Here is an 18,563-nt window from a genome sequence, read left to right as displayed (position 1 = left end):
ACAAGGCACAGCCTGTAGCTAGAGCAGCTCATCTGCAGTAGCTGCAGGACTGTGGGCAACTCCATCATGGTGTCTTTGGCATCACTGGTCTGTTCTACAGCTTCCACCTTGGTAGCCAGAAGACACCCCTCTACACTCTGTTTTTAACCCAGGCTGGGCTAGGGCAAAAACAGGAGAAGGCTCATTTCAGAATTTGCCACTTCAAGGTTTTTTTACAGCCAGTTTGGCACCTGATCTCAGGGGAAGCCTTGTGAGGTCTCCTACAAAGGCCAGGAGCTGTGTGATCACTGCACTGAACTGAAGAGATCATGTGAGAGAACACAAGCTCTGTGGTGATTTTCTTTCAGCGTGCCATTTGTTATGAGGTCTACAGGAAGAAAACAACCAAATGAAGGACAAAGTCAGTAGCCTCCACAGTCAAATACCTTTTAATATAATTCACGATTCTGCACAGTGACAAAAACACCATCAACATAGGTCAGTGATTCCAATGATAGGATAGAAAATCAGTTCACCAGCACTCATCTGAAGACAAGCGTCACCCCAAGGAACACGCACACTCATCAACTATGGATAGTCTGAAGTTCACGAGGAGCTGGCAGAAGGGCAGCTCAACATAAGCAGCCAGGTGCCCGAGCTTCCCACCTGCCCAGCAGCAGCACAGCTCAGCCCAGCTCCCGGTCAGCTGTGGCAGCACAGCTCCCTGCCCTCAGCCACCAGGACAGCTTTCCAGGGACAAAGCACACCATTCCCACGCGCACACACAAGAGATGATCAATCTGCAAGTGCCTAAACACAGATCTCTGTTGGCATGAAGTTTAACTCTTTAAAAGAGCAGAACTGCCCATCCCCCCCGATGTCTTCAGTTATCTCAACACAGAGGAGACAGGAGGTTTTCCCTTCCCTTTGTTAATTGGCCTCTATTAGCAATAGGCCAATTAACATGCTTCATCAGAAAAGAAAGCATAGGAATGAGGGCTCTGGGTGCAGTGATGCAGTGCCCAGCCTGGCACAGCTGCTTCCTGACTGGGAACAGTTCCTGTGGCCTGGAAACAGCTACGATGCCATTGACAAATAAAGTTAAATTTCTGATGTCTTTTTTGCCTTGAAGATAATAAATGTCACAAAGCAAAAATGGCTTCTTGGGAAAGAAAATACGCTCTTGAAGAACTGTGGTAGCTGGTGCCCCACACAGACAGCTAATCAGGTGACACTGGCACCCTCGCTGTCACTGCTGCCAGCAGGACTGTGAACACCAACAGTTGTTCAGTTACAACGTGACCCAAGCACTTCAGAACAGGGGTACTTCAGATAACTGACTTTCTGATAAGGTGCCCATTGTAGTAACTGTCTTAAAAAACAGTTTGTGGTCCCCACCTCGAGAGTTTTTCATGTGACACAAGCTGTTGGCTTAATTACTTGAACTTTGATATACACTTGGTCAGCAACAACCATTAAGCACACAAACAAAATGTCTCTTTGCTACTGGAAAGAAAACCGAGTCGTGATGCTGTTCCTCTAAGGTGTCTCAGAACCACAAGGAGAATCACAAGTGAGGATTTGCACATGAAAAGAAACATTCATTTTTACTGAACAAAAGGACTGTGTGAAGGTGACACAGCATTGTACAGTTCTGCAAGATGACTACAGCCTCTCTCTAGGCTGTTCAAATTTCTAACACACATGCTGGTCCTGCAGGATGTCTGCAGCAAGATAGGGTCTATTAAACCAAAACCATCCCTGTGACATATCTCTCAAGACTGATATGAACAGGAAGAGCCAGCAGGAAGAGGATCACCCATTGACCCTTCTACCCCTGCTGTGATCTGCAGGCTCACGCAGGTCACAGCTCAGACCACTCTGGCTGCCCCAAGCACCCCCACCCTGGACCCACACCGACTGCTTCAGGAATGAAGAGTCACTTCAGTCCTGTGCCAAAGGCTGCCTGGTCATCTAGAGAAGTTACAAGACCCCTTTTGGTAGCTAGGAGTTATTTCTGATTTCAAACACCCAAATCCCTGTGCACCAAGAACAGAGCAGGGCAAGGAAGAGTGTTCCATCAGGATGGCTCAACACACAGTACTCGGGTCTGGCTGAGAGGGAGCAAGAAAATCCCATCCTCACTGCCAGCCGCAGGGAAGAGTTTGCAGGTACAACCTCTTCCTTTGGAGTGGAATACTACAGTCCCACAAATCCTGCCAATACACAGGGAATTTCTGACAACTTAACAAGCTGGAAATTAATGCTATTGTGTTGGGTTTTTTTTGTTTGTGGTTGGTTGTTTTTTTCTTTTTCCAAGGACACAGGAGAGAAGCTTGAAGGAGGGGAGTTGAGAGAAAAACTGAAACCCCACCTACCTTGAGGAGAACCTACTAAGTGGGAAACATTTTCTGAGTGACTTCTTTTGTCTGAGGGAGCTTGTGGGACACCAGCAAGTGCAAAGTGATCCAGCTAGCTTTAAAAAAATAACAGAAGGCAGCGTCAGCCAGTATTGGTAAAGAGCCAGACATGACTGCTCTTCCCCACCAAAGCACATACCTGTCACTGAGTGATGTCTCCCCGTTCAATCCAGCTTACAGTGAGGTTCTAAAAAGACTGCTGGATGTGGTATCTTCATTGATGGCAAGTTAACCAAACCAACATGACCAACAAGACTCACCTGTGACCTCTACCTAGTCTGGCTACCAACATGATTCTGTTCAGCCTAGCTGAGATTCTATCACTATACATTTTTTATTTTGCCTTTTAATGAACGTCAAGTTCAAATAGTAATAACATTTCCCTCACTAAAGCAACTGTTTAGATTGAACTGCTGAAAAAAACCAGCAGTTCCTCTTTCCCTTTATCTGTTGTGGTAAATGTTTTTACTAGTGAACTGCTTACTGAGGCTTTGAGAGTATCCTGTTGTATGTCCTGAAATAGCCATCTCATGACATGGAGAAATAGGGTCACCCAGAGTTCTCCTGGGAAACTCATCCACTCCCAGAATAATATTACAGAGAAGAATTCCCTCCCACCTCCCTTCACTTCCCAGTGGGGAGAGAGCCTCACATCCAATTCCCCAGGTGTAGGGATATCAGCACAGTTCCTCTCAGGTTTAAAGCTCCATTGCAGCTTCCAGGAAAGATGAAGACAGGGAAGTTTCTGAGTGCTGCATCTACGCTCTGGCCTTCAGCTGCCTGAAGCACGAGCCAGTTTGAAGTCACGATACTGATATGGAACACGAATGTAAACAAAATGAAGCCTTTGAGATATAATTGTCCAGCCTGGATGCCTTCCTCAGAGGCAGACTCCTTAAAGAGATGCAACTGGAATGTGCCAGGCTTCAGGTAGAAGGAGAAGGTTAAGTAGCAATCAGGTTCTTGCACGAATGGAGGGGCTGTCATCACTTACAAAATGGTTCACACAACGTCTGCTTGTGGTAGGGACATGTTTTATCCACTGCTGTTCTGCCTCAAGTGTGAGGTCCTAATGTTCCCTGCAAGCAGACATTTGATATCAGTGGTTCAGGGCAGATGCACACAGCTCCACAGAGCACCTCAGCCAGCTCTGAGCCCTGGAGGGACTGCACCAAACTGCAGACCTGCCCTGCCATACGGACTGGTGTCCAGTCGGATGACTTGGAACCATTTGTTTTTACCTAATAACAGGACCTGAATCCAGATCTCCAGAGAAAAAGGGCTAAGGAGTTGATCCAATATATTATTTCACCTTGACCTCTCTTAAATAAAATAAGAGTAAACAACTAAACCCTGCATTCAAGTGCACCACTTAGTAATTACTAAAAACACTGGGCCCAGCAGAAATGACATTCTAACTTGGCTTCTGCATTAGAATTTGCCTTGGGAATCCTAGGACATTGGAAAAACTAGTTGATTAATGATAGTCACATCAACCATTCATGGTGTCCCTGAAGCCCCACACCTCCAAGACAGAGATCTGGAAGCTTTCAGAGCACAATGGCTGATTATTGAAAGTATTGCAGTGGCTGGTTCTTCCATGGTTCAGATCTGCATCGAGGTAAAGAGCCTGCCCATCACCACCTCCTGTGAAGAGACAGAGATAAGTGTAAGGGTGTCACTCCTTAGCATGGGAAACTGCTATATCACAGAATCACAGAATTTTTTGAGTTGGAAGGGACCTCAAAGATCATCAAGTTCCAACTCCTGTGCATGGGCAGGGACACCTTACACTAGAACAGGCTGCTCAGAGCCCCATCCAACCTGCCCTTCAGTACCTCCAGGGATGGAGCCCCCACATCTCTGGGCAGCCTGTTCCAGTGTCTCACCCCCCTTATGCTGAAGAATTCACACCTGATCTCTAACCTAAATCTCTCTTATTTCAGCTTAAAACCATTACCCCTTGTCCTCTCTCTGCAAGCCCCTGTAAAAGACCCTCCCCAGCTTTCCTGTAGGCCCCTTCAGGTACTGGAAGGTCACTATGAGGTCTCCCCAGTGTCTTCTCTTCTTCAGGCTGAACAACCCCAACTCCCTCAGCCTGTCCTCACCAGAGAGCTGCTCCAGCCCTCGGATCATTTTCATGGCCCTTCTCTGGACATGTTCCAACAGCTCCACATCTTTCTTGTGCTGGGGGCACCAGACCTGGACACAGTATTCTAGGTGAGGCCTGACCAGGGCAGAGCAGAGGGGCAGAATCACCTCTCTCAATCTGCTGGCCACGCTCCTTTTGATACAGCCCAGGATAGAGTTGGCCTTCTGGGCTGCAACTGCACATTGGTGGCTCCACTAGTACCCCCAGGTTCTTTTCCACAGTGCATATATGTGTATATATATACACACATGTATATATACATATATACACACACACACACACACATATATAAAGACTTAAGTGCCTTTCTCATGGGAAGAACAGGAAGCCCTAAGTGATCATTGCTTGGTGCCTTCAGCAGTAACAGAGTATGAGCACAAGCATGGATTTTAAATTCACTATGGGAACTGGGTGAATTGTTTTAAATTAAAAAAAAATAAATAATGCAAGTCAGTATGAACTAGAAGCCTGACTCAAATGCCCGCATTTAAGATTTGTTTTTCAGTGCTGGAGGATCTTGGAAGCTATGAATTCTATATGTTCCCTCCAGTAAAAAAAACCAAATAATCAGTCAAAAATCAAAACTGGGAGAAGAACAAGATCAGAACAAGATATGATGATCAAAACAAGATATGCTGATTCAGAAGACAAGTTTGGTCTTCTAAATCATTATAAAACTTGTCAGAGTTCAAAGCATTTTGATCATCTGCTTCTAGTCAGAGAATACAGCAAAGTGAAGTAAAATTTAGTAGACACTTGGTGTTACAGAGGAAATCCGGCTACTTGCTCTCCCAACAAGTGTCAAGTCAAGCTTTTTGGGAAAAGGATGATTAAAAAGATGATTTTATACCTGTTCCTTGTAAATCCCACCTAGGTGACAACCCTACTTTTTGCCAAAGTCAGCAGCCCCACAGATTAAATCAAGTTCCAGGAGAATTAAAATGTTTTATAGCTTACCTCATGCTTCAAAAGCCTCAATGCAAAGAAAATTCCTCTTCAAGAAGTGTTTCTCACTACGAGTTGTGTGGAGGGATGGCTGTGCTTACAGCTCTGAGTTACCATCTTACTCTAAAATGCTTGACATGCAAGTTTTCCCATTAAAAAATCTATTAGGTAATAATACCAGCTTTTGGAAACTTTCATCTCAAGCTGTAGCAACACTGAAATACATCTATTTTAACTCTATGTGACTCTCTAAGGTGGATAGGAAGGGCTGGTAGGATATATGCTCCATTTCTCACCCTGCCTTACCTATAATGATGCATTCACTGCTGCCAGCCATGAACATGGAGGCTGTTTTGGAAGGCAAGTTGAAGTGCCGAGCTGCTAAGAAGGGGGAAAGGCGATCTGAGGGGTCTGATGGAACAGTGCTGGAGGAGAGGGTGCTGGAAGCTGGTGAGGAATGATTTTCTGGCTCTGAACAAGTTGTGGCCAGTTCTGGGTGTTTTATGATTACCCACTCATAGCGTTCCACTTCTGGCTGCAGCTGCAGAAGGGCAGAGAAGAGCAAAGCATTAGTTAGTGCACACACACTGCACAGCAAAGAACGTCCAAGCCCCTCAGACTCCACCCACAAAATGTGGTAAAGATTGGATCAAACTGTCTTTTAGGCCAGATGTTTTCTTTCTTTCTACCTTTGCTTTTTAGATGATTGAAGGAATGATGAAGTGTTTTCTGAGTTAGGTTATTATATTTTTTAAGAAAACAGACTGTGCAAGAGGCAAAAAAGGGGTTTACAAAAAGCTGAAAAGTAAAACTTTTAAATTTAATTAAAATTTTAACAGCTTTATAACCCAGAAAGGCAGATAATCCAGCCTGTTCAAGTGGAGGGGAAGTAGGAGTCACACCAGAACAGTTGTCCTGCCTGGCTTCTGGGTAGCAGCAACACAATGGTACTCACTCTAAATACGAAGCACTCCCCAGTTCCAAAGAAACTCAGCTTGTTCCCTCCCCGCCGGCGCTCGCTCCAGTCAGTTGAGAGGTAAGCTCCACAGACCTGGCAGAAACAGCACGTCATGAGGCTGTGCACTGCTGTCATCTGCTGGTGGGCACCCCTACATCCTAAATAATAAATTGTTTCACATCTCGGAGACCATAAAGGAGAAAGGTTCCAACATAACCCCAGGCACCAACACACAATTCACTACAGACTCGCACAGCTTGACTTCCCCTTCCTTGTTTGGGCACCCAAAGCCACAGTGCTGCAACATGCAGTACAGCATGAGCAGCTCTGCTTCAACATCTTCTGGTCTTGAACAGTAGCCTTGGTGGCTTTCTCTGTTTCAAACTGTAGGTTAAATTCAGATTAGCCAAGCCAATGCTGGACCAGCTCAGATATTTAAAGCAGACTATTCAAGCAGCATGAGGTTTACTAGTTTCCCATGAAGAAAAACAGCCTGAGAGGGCTGAGCTTTTCTTTGGAGTCTTTTTTTTGCCCTAGAAGAATTTCTCACCACCAGCAACCAGCATCACTGCCAAGTGGACACAAACCAAACAATGAAGCTCTGGGCATGGGATGAAGCCAACCCTGCATTTTTTCTTCCCAGAAACTACGGTTAAACAGAATTGTTCTAAGGTACATTTGCTGTTCAGCCATCACCAGCATTACAAGCAGAGCTACTAGGACAAAGTTCCTGAAGAGCAGGTTTTTTTAACATAGATTTTTAATATAGATTAATATAAATTGTGTGTATAAAAAAAGTGATGACTCAGAACTCCACGTGATCTGATGTGCACAAAGTACATGAGAGCCAGACAATCAGAAGGTGAATTTTCTTCTTTCTAAAATGTAACTATAGACAAATGACGAAAGGATGAACTTAATCCTTTGCAAAACAACCGCAAAACCACAAACACCAAACAAAAAACCCCTCATACTTTTCTCCTACCTTTTCTTTTTGTTAGGACTATGGTGAGGGCTTTTTGTTTGTTTGCTTGTTTGAGGGGAAAGAAATATAAAAACCAGCACCCCTACCAAAGTTAGACTTTTGACGTGCTTTGGACAAGAAGCATAATAATAAATAAAGATTTCCCCTCTTCCCTTTAGATACCACGGGCACTCTGTAAGCCACTGGCACATCAACGCCGGCCTGGGATGGCCAGAAACCTTACACAGAACTATACAATCATAGAATCATCAAGGTTGGAAAAGACCTTCAAGATCAAGTCCAACCATCCACCCTACAACCCCCAACCACTAAATCATCTCCCTCAGCATCACTTCTGCCTGTTTTTTGAACATCTCCAGGGATGGCGCCTTCCCCACCTCCCTGGGCAGCCTGTTCCAAGGCCTCACCACTCTTTCTGGAAAGAATTTTTCTCTAATATCCAATCTGAACCTCCCCTGGTGCAACTTGACCTCATTTCCTCTTGTCCTATCGCTGGTCACCAGGGAGAAAAGCCCAACACCCACCTCACCACAACCTCCTCTCAGGCACTTGTAGAGAGCAATGAGGTCTCCTCAGCCTCTTCTTCTCCAGGCTGAACAGCCCCAGCTACCTCAGCCTCTCCTCATCAGACCTGCTCTCCAGACCTCTCTTCAGCCCTGTTGCCCTTCTCTGCCCCCTCTCCAGCACCTCCATGTCCTTTCTATCCTGTGGTGCCCAAACCTGCAACCCGTGCTCGACGTGCAGCCTCACCAAGGCTGGGTAGAAGGGCAGGATCACCTCCCTGGTCCTGCTGGTCACACTGCTCCTGATGCAGGCCAGAATTCTGGTGGCCTTCTTGGCCACCTGGGCACACTGCTGGCTCATGTTCTGCTGCTGTCAACCAGCACCCCCAGGTCCCTCTCTGCTGGGCAGCTCCAGCCACTCCTCCCCAAGCCTGGAGCGCTGCTGGGGTTGCTGTGGCCCAAGTGCAGGACCCAACATTTGTCCTCGTTGGAACTCCTGCCATTGGCCTTGGGCCATTGGTCAAGCCTGTCCAGATCCCTCTGCAGAGCCCCCCTGCCCTCAAGCAGAGGAACAGCTACAGAACAGCCTGGAGCATCAGCATCAAGTAGATGCAAATAAAAGAAGAAATGGGCTTGTTTCAGGGCCAGTCAGCCTGCAGGAACATAAGCAGAAACATAAGCCCACAGGCTGCCATAAAAGCTTAAGACTACACACAGAATATTTAGAAGTCATGCCCAGTGGCCTGGACAAGCAGAGCTGGTTACAGGAAACACCCACATGCCCTCCTTCAGGGTCCTGGGAAGCCTTCTTGCTTTATGCATTATCTTTTTAAACAAGCATGAAATGAAGCTCATGTTTCTGTTTTCACATTATGTTGTCCAATACTGTCACACAGAGTGGAGCAGAAAACCAACACTCACTAGATAAGGCACCTCGATCCACTCCTCCTCAGGTTCTCACAGCCTTCCTGTTGTATCTTTTTTTGTTTCCACCTTATGTAGTCAAATATTATTAATCCTGTTTAAATTCTGCTACTTTCTCTCCTCATATCCTGGTGAAAATGAAAGTATCTTCTACAAACCATGAGGTTCTTAACACAATTCCACAGCCTCTCCCTCTGATTTGGCAATTAAGAGTCTGCCCTGGAGCTCAATGAGTTAACTCCAGTCCATCATCCCACATCACTTAAGAGAGAAGGAATAGCTGACCAATACCTAGTTTACAAGATTTACCCAAGAATTCAGAGTCACAGAATCACAGAATGGTGGGGTTTGAAAGGAACCTCTGGAGATCACCTAGTCCAACCCCATGCTAGAGCAGGATCACCTAGAGCAGATCCCACAGGAACATGTCCAGGTGGGTTTGGAATATCTCCAAAGAAGAAGATTCCATAACCCTTCTGGGCAGCGTGTTCCAGGGATCTGTTACCCTGAAGGTAAAGAAGTATTTTGTTATCTTTAGGTTAAACCTGTTTACCAGTTTGTGCCCATTGCCCCTTGTTCTGTCACTGGACACCACTGAGAAGAGACTGGCCTCATCCTCCTGACACTCCCCTTTAGATATTTATAAATATTAATGAGATCCCCCCTCAGTCCCCTTTAAGCTGAACAGCCCCAGCTCTCCCAACCTTTCCTCACAGGGCAGATGCTCCAGTCCCTCCATCATCTTTGTGGCCTGTGCTGGACTCTCTTCAGTAGTTCCTTGTCCTTCATGAACTGGGGAGCCCAGAACTGCACAGAGTGCTCCAGGTGAGGCCTCACCAGGGCAGACTAGAGGTGGAGGAGAACCTCCCCTGACCTGCTGACCACACTCCTCTTAATGCACCCCAGGAGGGCACTGGCCTTCTTGGCTGAGAGGGCACATTCAGTCAGCCTGTTGTCCACCATTACCCCCAGGTCTTTTTCTCCAGAGCTGCTTTCCAGCAGGTCATCCCCTAACTGGCACTGGGGCATGGGGTTGTTCTTCCCCAGATGGAGTCCCTTAATCAACAAATGGAACCATTTAAAGCACATATTTTAAAAACCCAAACCAAGCCCCCAAGCAGTTTCAGGTCCTTTGCTTCTTCATGTTACTACAGACAGTTGTGGGTTGCAACACAGTGTCACAGAACTGCCTAAAACCTAATTTAATCAGTTGCCTGTCACATTACTCACCTCTTTTGCTGTGGTCTTGATGAGGAGCAGAGTTGGTTCTTGTCCCTCACTGTGAGAATAGAACCTGAAGTGCAGAGTACACAAAAATGAGCACTCAGCTACCACCAACTGCAGTTCTTTCCCTCCTTGATACCAGGCACCTCCTCCTTCCACTGATGGCAAAAAGCACATCTGAAGACTGAGCACATTCCTGCAAGTGCTTTCTACACTGTAAGTAACAGTGAGTGCAAACACATAGTTGCTCTCTACTCAGTTCTGTGTTTATGACTCTGCAGAATAACTAGATGACTACCTAGCACAGCAGTGGCATTTTACAGCATTTGGAACTAAGGCAACCTAAGGGAAGTTGTGTCTTGAGGACTGATGGTTGTGTCTGAAGAACTTCTGGGTTTCATAGAAAACCATTGCTGCATTCCTTCTGCCTGCTTTTGCTTTTCCTCACAGACACACAGGGCTGGGACAGCACAGCACTTTCCTCCTCACTATCTCACCTGCAGATGTCAAAGTCATTATTAGGAGCTATAGGATTATAGTTTTCTGTGTCAAGTACAATAAGAACTCCTATCTAGCTTATCCCATTTTAAAAATAGAAATGATAGACAAAGGAATCCCCAGTTTGCAGTTCCCTCATTCTCTGGATCAGTTGGAATGTGGTTACCTCCCAAAGGAGCCTGCGGAGCCAGCACTGAGTTAAAACATTCAAAGCCAGTGGGGAATGAACCAGCCTCAGAGCAGCATATTCTGTGAACTGATGCAAGTTTTACTTTTCAAACTGGTCTTGGACAATTTAAAGTGGTTTGCCATGTTCTGGCACTTGAAGTTTCCTGATCAAATGATGAAGCCAATAGGAATTTGTCACATTTACATCCCATCCCTAATAATATCCTTCAGACCAAGCTCTGAAAAGGCTTGGCCTTTTTTGTCAATCCAGTGAACAGTTCACCAGTTGCTCTTTTTTGCCCTACAGTAGAGTGGGGAAGGTTCTCCTTACCTGCTCAGGCTGCAGCCATGTTCCAAGGTGGTGAAAAGCAGGAGGGGCTGGCAAAGTGCAAATCGCTCTGGGACCCATGACCAGATATCTCGCATCTCTTTCACACTGACTATTTCAGACTTGAAGTTCTCAGCATGAACTGCTAAGTGCACGTTCTGCCTGTGAAATACAAGACAAGACACTGAGAAACAATAATTTAGCAACAAAACCAGTTTTGCATAACTGGACAGTAACATACAAAGACAGCTGAACACTACGAGCCCCCAGTAGATAAGACTATTGATCAAAGCTGCAGCCTGTGGTGTCAGAAGGCCCTGACAGTGAAGATAATAAACTCCTGCAGTTTATATTAAACCTGGAGAGGTGGTGACCTGCCCTGCCTGAAATACCTGGAGCCACTTCTCTGTGTGGTAGCTGTGGCCTGCACCTTTACATACAGAGGCCATAGATTTGAGCCAGCTAAGATGGCTGTGACCTTAAACAGATCAAATTATATTTGCTGGTTGAGACAGTCTCACTGGCACAGAGAACAGAACATCTAAAGAAACAGCCAGAAGATAGAAGGAAGAGGTAGTATTTTTTCCCCCTCGGAGGTCCTGCCTGTATTAGAGAATTAGAGAATTGCTAAAACCCTCTAAATCTTACAGCACTCAGCATTACCAGGCTAAGCAATTTTAATCCAAGGCAAATATTTACAGCATGTAATTACCAATGACTTACATTTCATTAGGAACCAAAGAAGTTCCCAGCTCCATGAACAGAGCCTGAAAACATGACACTCACCAGAAAGCAAGGCCCTACACCTCCAGAGGGTTTGATACAATTATACAAACTGGTTCATGGCTTTGAAACACTCAAAGGTAATAATAATAATAATCACTGCCATCATCATCCTAGCCAGCCTTAATGTCTCAGATTAAATAAGCACATAAACTCAGAGTCTGGGGATTAAACAAGTGTTATTGCAGCCATGGCTGATGTTAAAGACTTTGAGAATGCAAAGGGACAGGCAGGTAGGTGTGGGATGGCACAGGCTGGCACAAGACACTACCTCCTGGGCAGCTGTTAGTTCAGTGAAGCTTCATGCAGTTTGTTGCATGCAAGGTCAGTTTCAGCTATTTGCAAACTGCTGCTGTTTGGGTTGCCTTTTTTTTTTTTTTTTTTTTTTTTTTTTTGACAATTGCACATTTCTTCCCTCTGTTTCATGGAACATAGAGCAGAGCTCAGAACTGCCCCTCAGCCTGTATCTGAACAGCTCACCTTGCTCCCCACAACACACACTCGATGTGCTTTATTACCAAGAAATCAGCAGCACTCACACTGCTCGTTAGTGGTGCCTGGCTGGAGACTGGAAATGCTTTCTGAAATTTACTATAGCTGCTGCTGTGGCAGCATTTCTAATGGGATGACTCCTTAGGTCTCAAAAAATGAATAAATTACCACTCCCTCTAGCAAAATGAACCAAATCACTGTTTGTGCTGCTGTCTTGTGTTACTTAATTGGCAAGGAACTTCAATGCACATCTCTTTCAGCAAGCTGCAACTATCACTGGGTTAGAAAACCTTACAGTGCCACTGACTTGGACACGATTTGTGCTTTTAAACACAGCAAGCTGAGACACAGCAGAGATCAGCTGAAGCTGATATGAGCCAGACCTGAACCCACCTATTCAGACTTTAGGTCTGAGCCCTCCTGGTCCTGTGTGGTCTGCAGCTGAAGGCTGGGGGCACTGAGCTGGGAAACAAAGCCCTGGTTTTAGTTCAGCAGAAATTATATTTTTTCCTAACACTGGAGAAATTAAAAAACATTCTGGGCAGTCAACTGATTTATTACAGTGAATTTCTCAAGGAAAAGTAATGATAAACCACAGGCTAAGACTTAGTAGCAACTATCAAACCAGTTTCAAATTTCCTAAAACCTCAAGCAAGCAAGCCCCACAATTATTCACATGTTTGTTTGGTTTTTTTTGTTTGGTCTTTTTTTTTCAAACTTATGTGACCTTTTGGGGCAACTACGCTGAACTACTCAGTCCTAAAAGGCTCTCAACCTCACTGTAACTTTTCTTTTGTTTCTGTTCCTTCTCCTGACTCCTATGAACTGCTGATTTAAGGACTTTCCTACCGAGACCTCCCTCAAAGCCTCTCTTCAGCAGTATTGATGTAATGGATCACTTTCAGTACCCTGTCTTCCTACAAGGTTTCCATGTAGGTAAAATCACAGAATCATTAAGGTTGGAAAGGATCTTAAAGATCATCAAGTTCCAACCCCCATACCATGAGCAGGGAACCACTAGACCAGGTTGCACAAAACCTTATCCAACCTGGCCTTAAAAACCTCCAGGGATGAGGCATAAACAACCTCCCTGGGCAACCCATCCCAGTTCCTCAACACCCTTTGAGTGAAGAATTTCTTCCTAATATCTAACCTAAATCTCCCCTCACTCATTTTAAAACTGTTGCCAATATCACCTTCGCAAACAGATCTTTCTGACTTACTAGAAAGCATTTACCATTGCCATTTAAAACTATTCCAAGCATGCTGCTCCTGTCCCTTGAATATAATGGCAAAGAATTTTATATTTAATGTCACAAGCCAGTTAGTAAAACCTAGATGGCAGCTTGACTAAAGATTTGGAAATAAAATAATCTGCTGTTTCCCACTTATAAACCACAGCTGCAGAAGAGTGACACCTGATCCTGTGTTGAGACAGTGGCAACACACAGCCTGCACCCACAACACTGGGTGTCTTCACAGGTTTTTGGGGGGGACTTTCAGAAAATTACAACTAGAATTAGAAACATCTAACCTGTACTCATCCTCTCATTTCCTACAGTATTTCTCTGATGACAATAAAAATCATCTGGTAAAAAAACAGCTTTAAGAGAAAACCAAATTTGGACTGGCACTGCATTCAAGTCTACCACTAGAACAGAACAAATTAATTAAGATTTTCCCTTGTATTAGTGTTTTCTTCTATTCTTCATGTTGTCTTATTGGGCTCAGCATGACAACTTTCTACTGATTGCTGAAATCGGAATAATGGAAACCCAGACTGGTTTTGGGTTGGAAAGGACCTTAAAGATCACCTAGATCCAACTCCCTGCATGGGCAGGGACACCTCCCACCAGCCCAGGCTGCTCCAAGCTCCATCCAACCTGCCCTTCAACACTGCCAGGGATGGGGCAGCCACAGCTTCCCTGGGCAGCCTGGGCCAGGGTCTCACCACCCTCACAGCAAAGACTTTCCTCCTAACGTCTAACTCAATTCTCTCCTCTTCCAGTTTTAATCTATTCCCCCTTGTTCTCTCACTACAAGCCCTTGCAAAAACTTCTTCCTCAGCCCTCCTGTAGCCCCTTCAGACACTGGAAGGCCACTATAAGATCTGCCCCGAGCCTTCTCTTCTCCAGGTTGAACAATCCCAACTCTCTCAACCTGCCTCTAGGGCAGAGCTGCTCCAGCCCTCTGTGACCTCCTCTGGACACACTCCAAGAGCTCCACGTCCTTTCTGTGTCACGGACTCCAGAACTGGACCCAGTAATCCAGGTGAGGTCCCACCAGAGCAGAGTAGAGGGGGAGAATCCCCTCCCTGGCCCTGCTGGTCACATTTCTGGAGATGCAGCCCAGGACACAGGTGGTTTCTGGGCTCCAGTGCATGGTGCCAGCTCATGTTGAGCTTCTGATCACCCAACACCCCCAAATCCTTCTCCTCAGGGCTGTTTTCAGTCCATTCTCCAACCCACCTGTATTTGTCCTTGGGACTGCCCTGACCCAAGTGCACTTGTCCTTGTTGAACCCCAGGAGGTTGGCATGGGCCCACCTCTGCAGCCTGTCCAGGTCCCTCTGGATGGCCTCCCTTCCCTCCAGCATGTTGACCTCACCACACAGCTTGGTGTCATCAGCAGACCTGCTGAGGGGGCATCAGTCCCACTGTCCATGTTGGTGACAAAGATGTTAAACAGCACCAGTCCCAGTACTAACCCTTGAGGAACACCACCTGTCACTGGTCTCCATTTGGACATGGAGCCATTGACCACTACTCTCTGAGTGAGACCATCTAAGACTTGTTCATTTGTTCATCTTCAAAGACATTTTCAATTGCTATTATCCCAAAGGAAATTAGCTTTAGAAAAGTAGCACAATTTAACTGTTTAATTAAGCAGCTTATTTGCTATTTTTATACAAATGTTTCTACAGCTGTATCATTACTAGAATGTGCTGCAGAGTCCTCAGAGTTCCTGAAGATAAAGCCAATGGTGAAGACATGTGGTAACAGCTGCCACAGTGGATGTGTGTGTTCCAAACCAAATCCCACACTCCAAGGCATGACTCACCAAGTTATATATTCCTGCTCTACTTTGTTTTGGGTCATATCTTCCAGGGTCTTCATTATCTTTAAAATCCATTATAATTTCCATTGGGAAACAATGGTGTGGCAGAAGTGACACAAGCTATGTGTGCTGCGTAAGTTTGAGCCCTAATCCTGTGTTGAGATCAGTGTCACCAGACACACTGCATCTGCCTGAGTCCCCTCAAACCCAAGCTATGTACTTCCTAGCACAAATCAAGGCTTTCTGCTGCTTTCAGAACATTGTAATTAGAATAAAATAATACATGGGCATTGAAGATCTGCTGGACTGGAATTGGCAGCCTGAGGATTTATTAGAGGTAAAATCCTCAACACACAGTATACGACGTGAAACATGCTTTGCTGAGGCCCTTAAGGTGCTCTTTCAGACATGAAAACATAAGGGAATTAATTCCAATTTTGATTTTATAAATTAGTACAAATGTTAGTGTGCATCACTCACTAAAGTTAACTCAGGGCACCTGCAACAAGGCCAGAAGGTTCTCAAAGGCATTAATTCAAACCTCTACCTCTGTTGTACTCCATACTCACAGGGCAGCCCTTCTCCTTTCCAAGTTCTCTGCCGATCAGGTATCACAATCCACTGTGTTTTGTTCTTTAAGATTTGCTTTTCAAGCCAAGACTTGATGAATGACTTCATTAACCATTAATGCTATATGGCTGAGTGACTCTGACCTCCTTGACACAGGAACACAGTCTGTCTTCTTGCCTCTACAAAAAACCCCAACTACTTAAAAATAAATCTAATCTAGCAAAAAAAGAGAAAAGTCACTTTTAGGAGTGTGCCAAGTTGGGTTCAGTCCAACATCTTTCCAATTAACTGTGGAATGCTTGCAAAGAAGTAAAAATGTTGAGCATGTCTCACATCTTTTGCAATGGCAGAGACATGTTTGGATGTGGGACAACACCCAACAGTTCTGATAATGTTACTGGAGAGGTTTTAAAAAACCAACACCTTTTCTTCCAGTGTAGAAAGGCCCAACATCCCATGATTAACATTATGCTTTTCCATTCTGGAAAAAACATACTGCTGTATGGAAGTGCAGAGTAGCTGAGCCTGTGATCCCTCATCCCACAGCTTTGCAGGTGCTTTGAGTAACTTTGCAGGAGTTTATTCAGGAGATGTTACACAGCAATTGGATGCTGGAATTGCTGCCCTGCTGCTCCTGCCTCAACACTGACAGCCCAGGGAGAAATAACCAGCCAACGACAGAAGAAACAAGCAATGTGCAAAGATTCAAGTGTTTTAACCTACCTTTTGGGAGATGCAACACTGCAAACAGGAGGGGTGCAGTGGGGATGGAAGTGACAGAAGGAGAACGTATAAAGAGAAAGACAAAAAAAGATAGAAACAATCAGTGATTTCCTACATCCATGACAAAGGGGATGAAAGGAGCCTGGAGAGAAACCAAGTGAGGTTTGATTTGAATCACCAACCGTGAGAAAAACAAACAAAAAGACAGGTTAAAATACTTCTTACTCCTACTTACTTTTCTGTTTTTGCTACCTGCTTGTAGTTGGCTGACTGGAAAATAATTCATCATCTCCTTGCACAGGCCAAACACATCCGGACATGAGAACTCACTCACACCCTACTGAGCACTGGAGAGAAGCTAATTTCTCCAGCACCACATCTGCCCACACTGGGATCCAAACTGAGCCAAGTTCACAGCAGCACTGTGCCAGGGATAGAGAAATTGCAGTATGTTTACAAAAGCAGCAAGAGAGGATAACAGTTTTTCACTAGCAACCCTGCCTGGTGAGGCAGTAACTGCTAGTGTTATTTGGTTAGAAATTTCCTATATTTTGCTCTGAAAGCATCATTGTTATTCTGAGCAGGAACACCGCTATGGCTTTTAACACAGCAGGAGTGGTTGGGATTTTTGTGGTTGGGTGGGGTTTTTTATTTAGTTTTGTTTGTTTTTGAATTTATTTTTTTAAAATTTATTTAAAGCTCTCATTCTGTTGCTGAATCATTTACTCCGAAAGTATTTTACAGCTCTCCTGAACTTCAGTACAGGAAGATACATATTGAAAGCATTAATACTTCTGGTTGTTAGTCCCAGGTACAATGCTCTGAATGCAATCCCATGTGACATTCCAGTGGCTAAAGGCCTTGAAATATTTGAATGATAGAATCACAGAATGGTTTGGGTTGGAAGGGACCTTAAAGATCATCTAGTTCCAATCCCCCTGCCATGGGCAGGGACATCTCCCACCAGCCCAGGTTGCTCCAAGCCCCATCCAACCTGCCCTTAAACACTTTCAGGGATGGGGCAGTCACAAATTCCCTGGACACCCTGTTCCTGACAGAGAAGTCTCTTTCAGGATAAGAGCAAAATAAAGCATAAGTGAATTGTAAACCAAACTGTGAGTCTAAAAATAAAATGTTGGAAAAGTCTAGAAGAAACTTCACATGAATGCCCTGGTTTAAGCCAGGATGAAACCAATTTTCCTTTTACTGATAATTTTTTTTTTTTTCTTCAGCAAGCTTTCTTATAACTAATCACAGTGTGATCTAACTAAGACTGATAAGAACAGAATGTTTTTCTAACTGCTGGGGCTTCAAGGTCACATCTTTACTCTGCCGGCTCAGACACTACGGGGAGATCTCTGACCCCCCCTAGGAGGCTGAGTTAGACAGACAGCAAATCTGGCCAGAGATGTTCCATTCCATAGAGCTCAGAGGAAGGTCAGAGATCACAGAAGACAACTTCCTTCCTGATTCTTCTTCCCTTCTCTTCTGTCCATGGCCAGCATCCAGGCATGACTCCATCCACCCATCACCACCAACCCCCAGGCTCCAGCTCTCCTGACCCTCATCATTCTCTGCTTTCTCCAGCAGCTCCAGGACTTTTTGGGACTGTTCCCAGCTCAGGAGATGCTGTGGGAGTTGCTGGGGGTGGGGGGAGGCGAGAGGCTTTTGCCCGTATCTGAACATATTTGTATGTAATTGTATATATTTCTTCTTATATCATTAGTGTTTAATTAAAGCTGTGTAGTTTAGTTTTCAATCCAGCCAAGTCTCTCTCTTCTTCTCTCCCTATCTGGGTGGGAGGGGATCGAGAGCATTGCTGTCAAACCCGAGTCAAACAGTGACAGGGGGCCTT

At 45.1% G+C, this 18,563-nt stretch overlaps 1 protein-coding gene across 7 annotated transcripts in view; it reads right to left on the bottom strand.

Moving 5' to 3' along the window:
- Positions 1–405: 405 nt before the first annotated feature.
- Positions 406–18,563, bottom strand: part of TBC1D24 (TBC1 domain family member 24) — a 33,921-nt gene continuing 15,763 nt past the window's right edge. For 6 of the 7 annotated variants that reach the window (XM_051632303.1, XM_051632305.1, XM_051632302.1 and 3 more), the window contains 6 exons: positions 16,709–16,726; positions 11,088–11,246; positions 10,097–10,160; positions 6,452–6,547; positions 5,803–6,037; positions 406–4,046 (listed from right to left, as the gene is read on the bottom strand). In XM_051632303.1, the coding sequence (XP_051488263.1) occupies positions 3,892–4,046; positions 5,803–6,037; positions 6,452–6,547; positions 10,097–10,160; positions 11,088–11,246; positions 16,709–16,726 (727 nt within the window). In that variant the 3' untranslated portion in view covers positions 406–3,891. The remainder of the gene's footprint in view (positions 4,047–5,802; positions 6,038–6,451; positions 6,548–10,096; positions 10,161–11,087; positions 11,247–16,708; positions 16,727–18,563) is intronic. The other variant, XM_051632308.1, reaches the window with a different exon arrangement.

Source organism: Apus apus, chromosome 14 (assembly GCF_020740795.1).
Source record: "Apus apus isolate bApuApu2 chromosome 14, bApuApu2.pri.cur, whole genome shotgun sequence".
Classification (NCBI taxonomy): Eukaryota; Metazoa; Chordata; class Aves; order Apodiformes; family Apodidae; genus Apus; species Apus apus.
The sequence above is the reverse complement of the archived record's forward strand: the minus strand, read 5'-3'. Positions and strand labels throughout refer to the sequence as shown.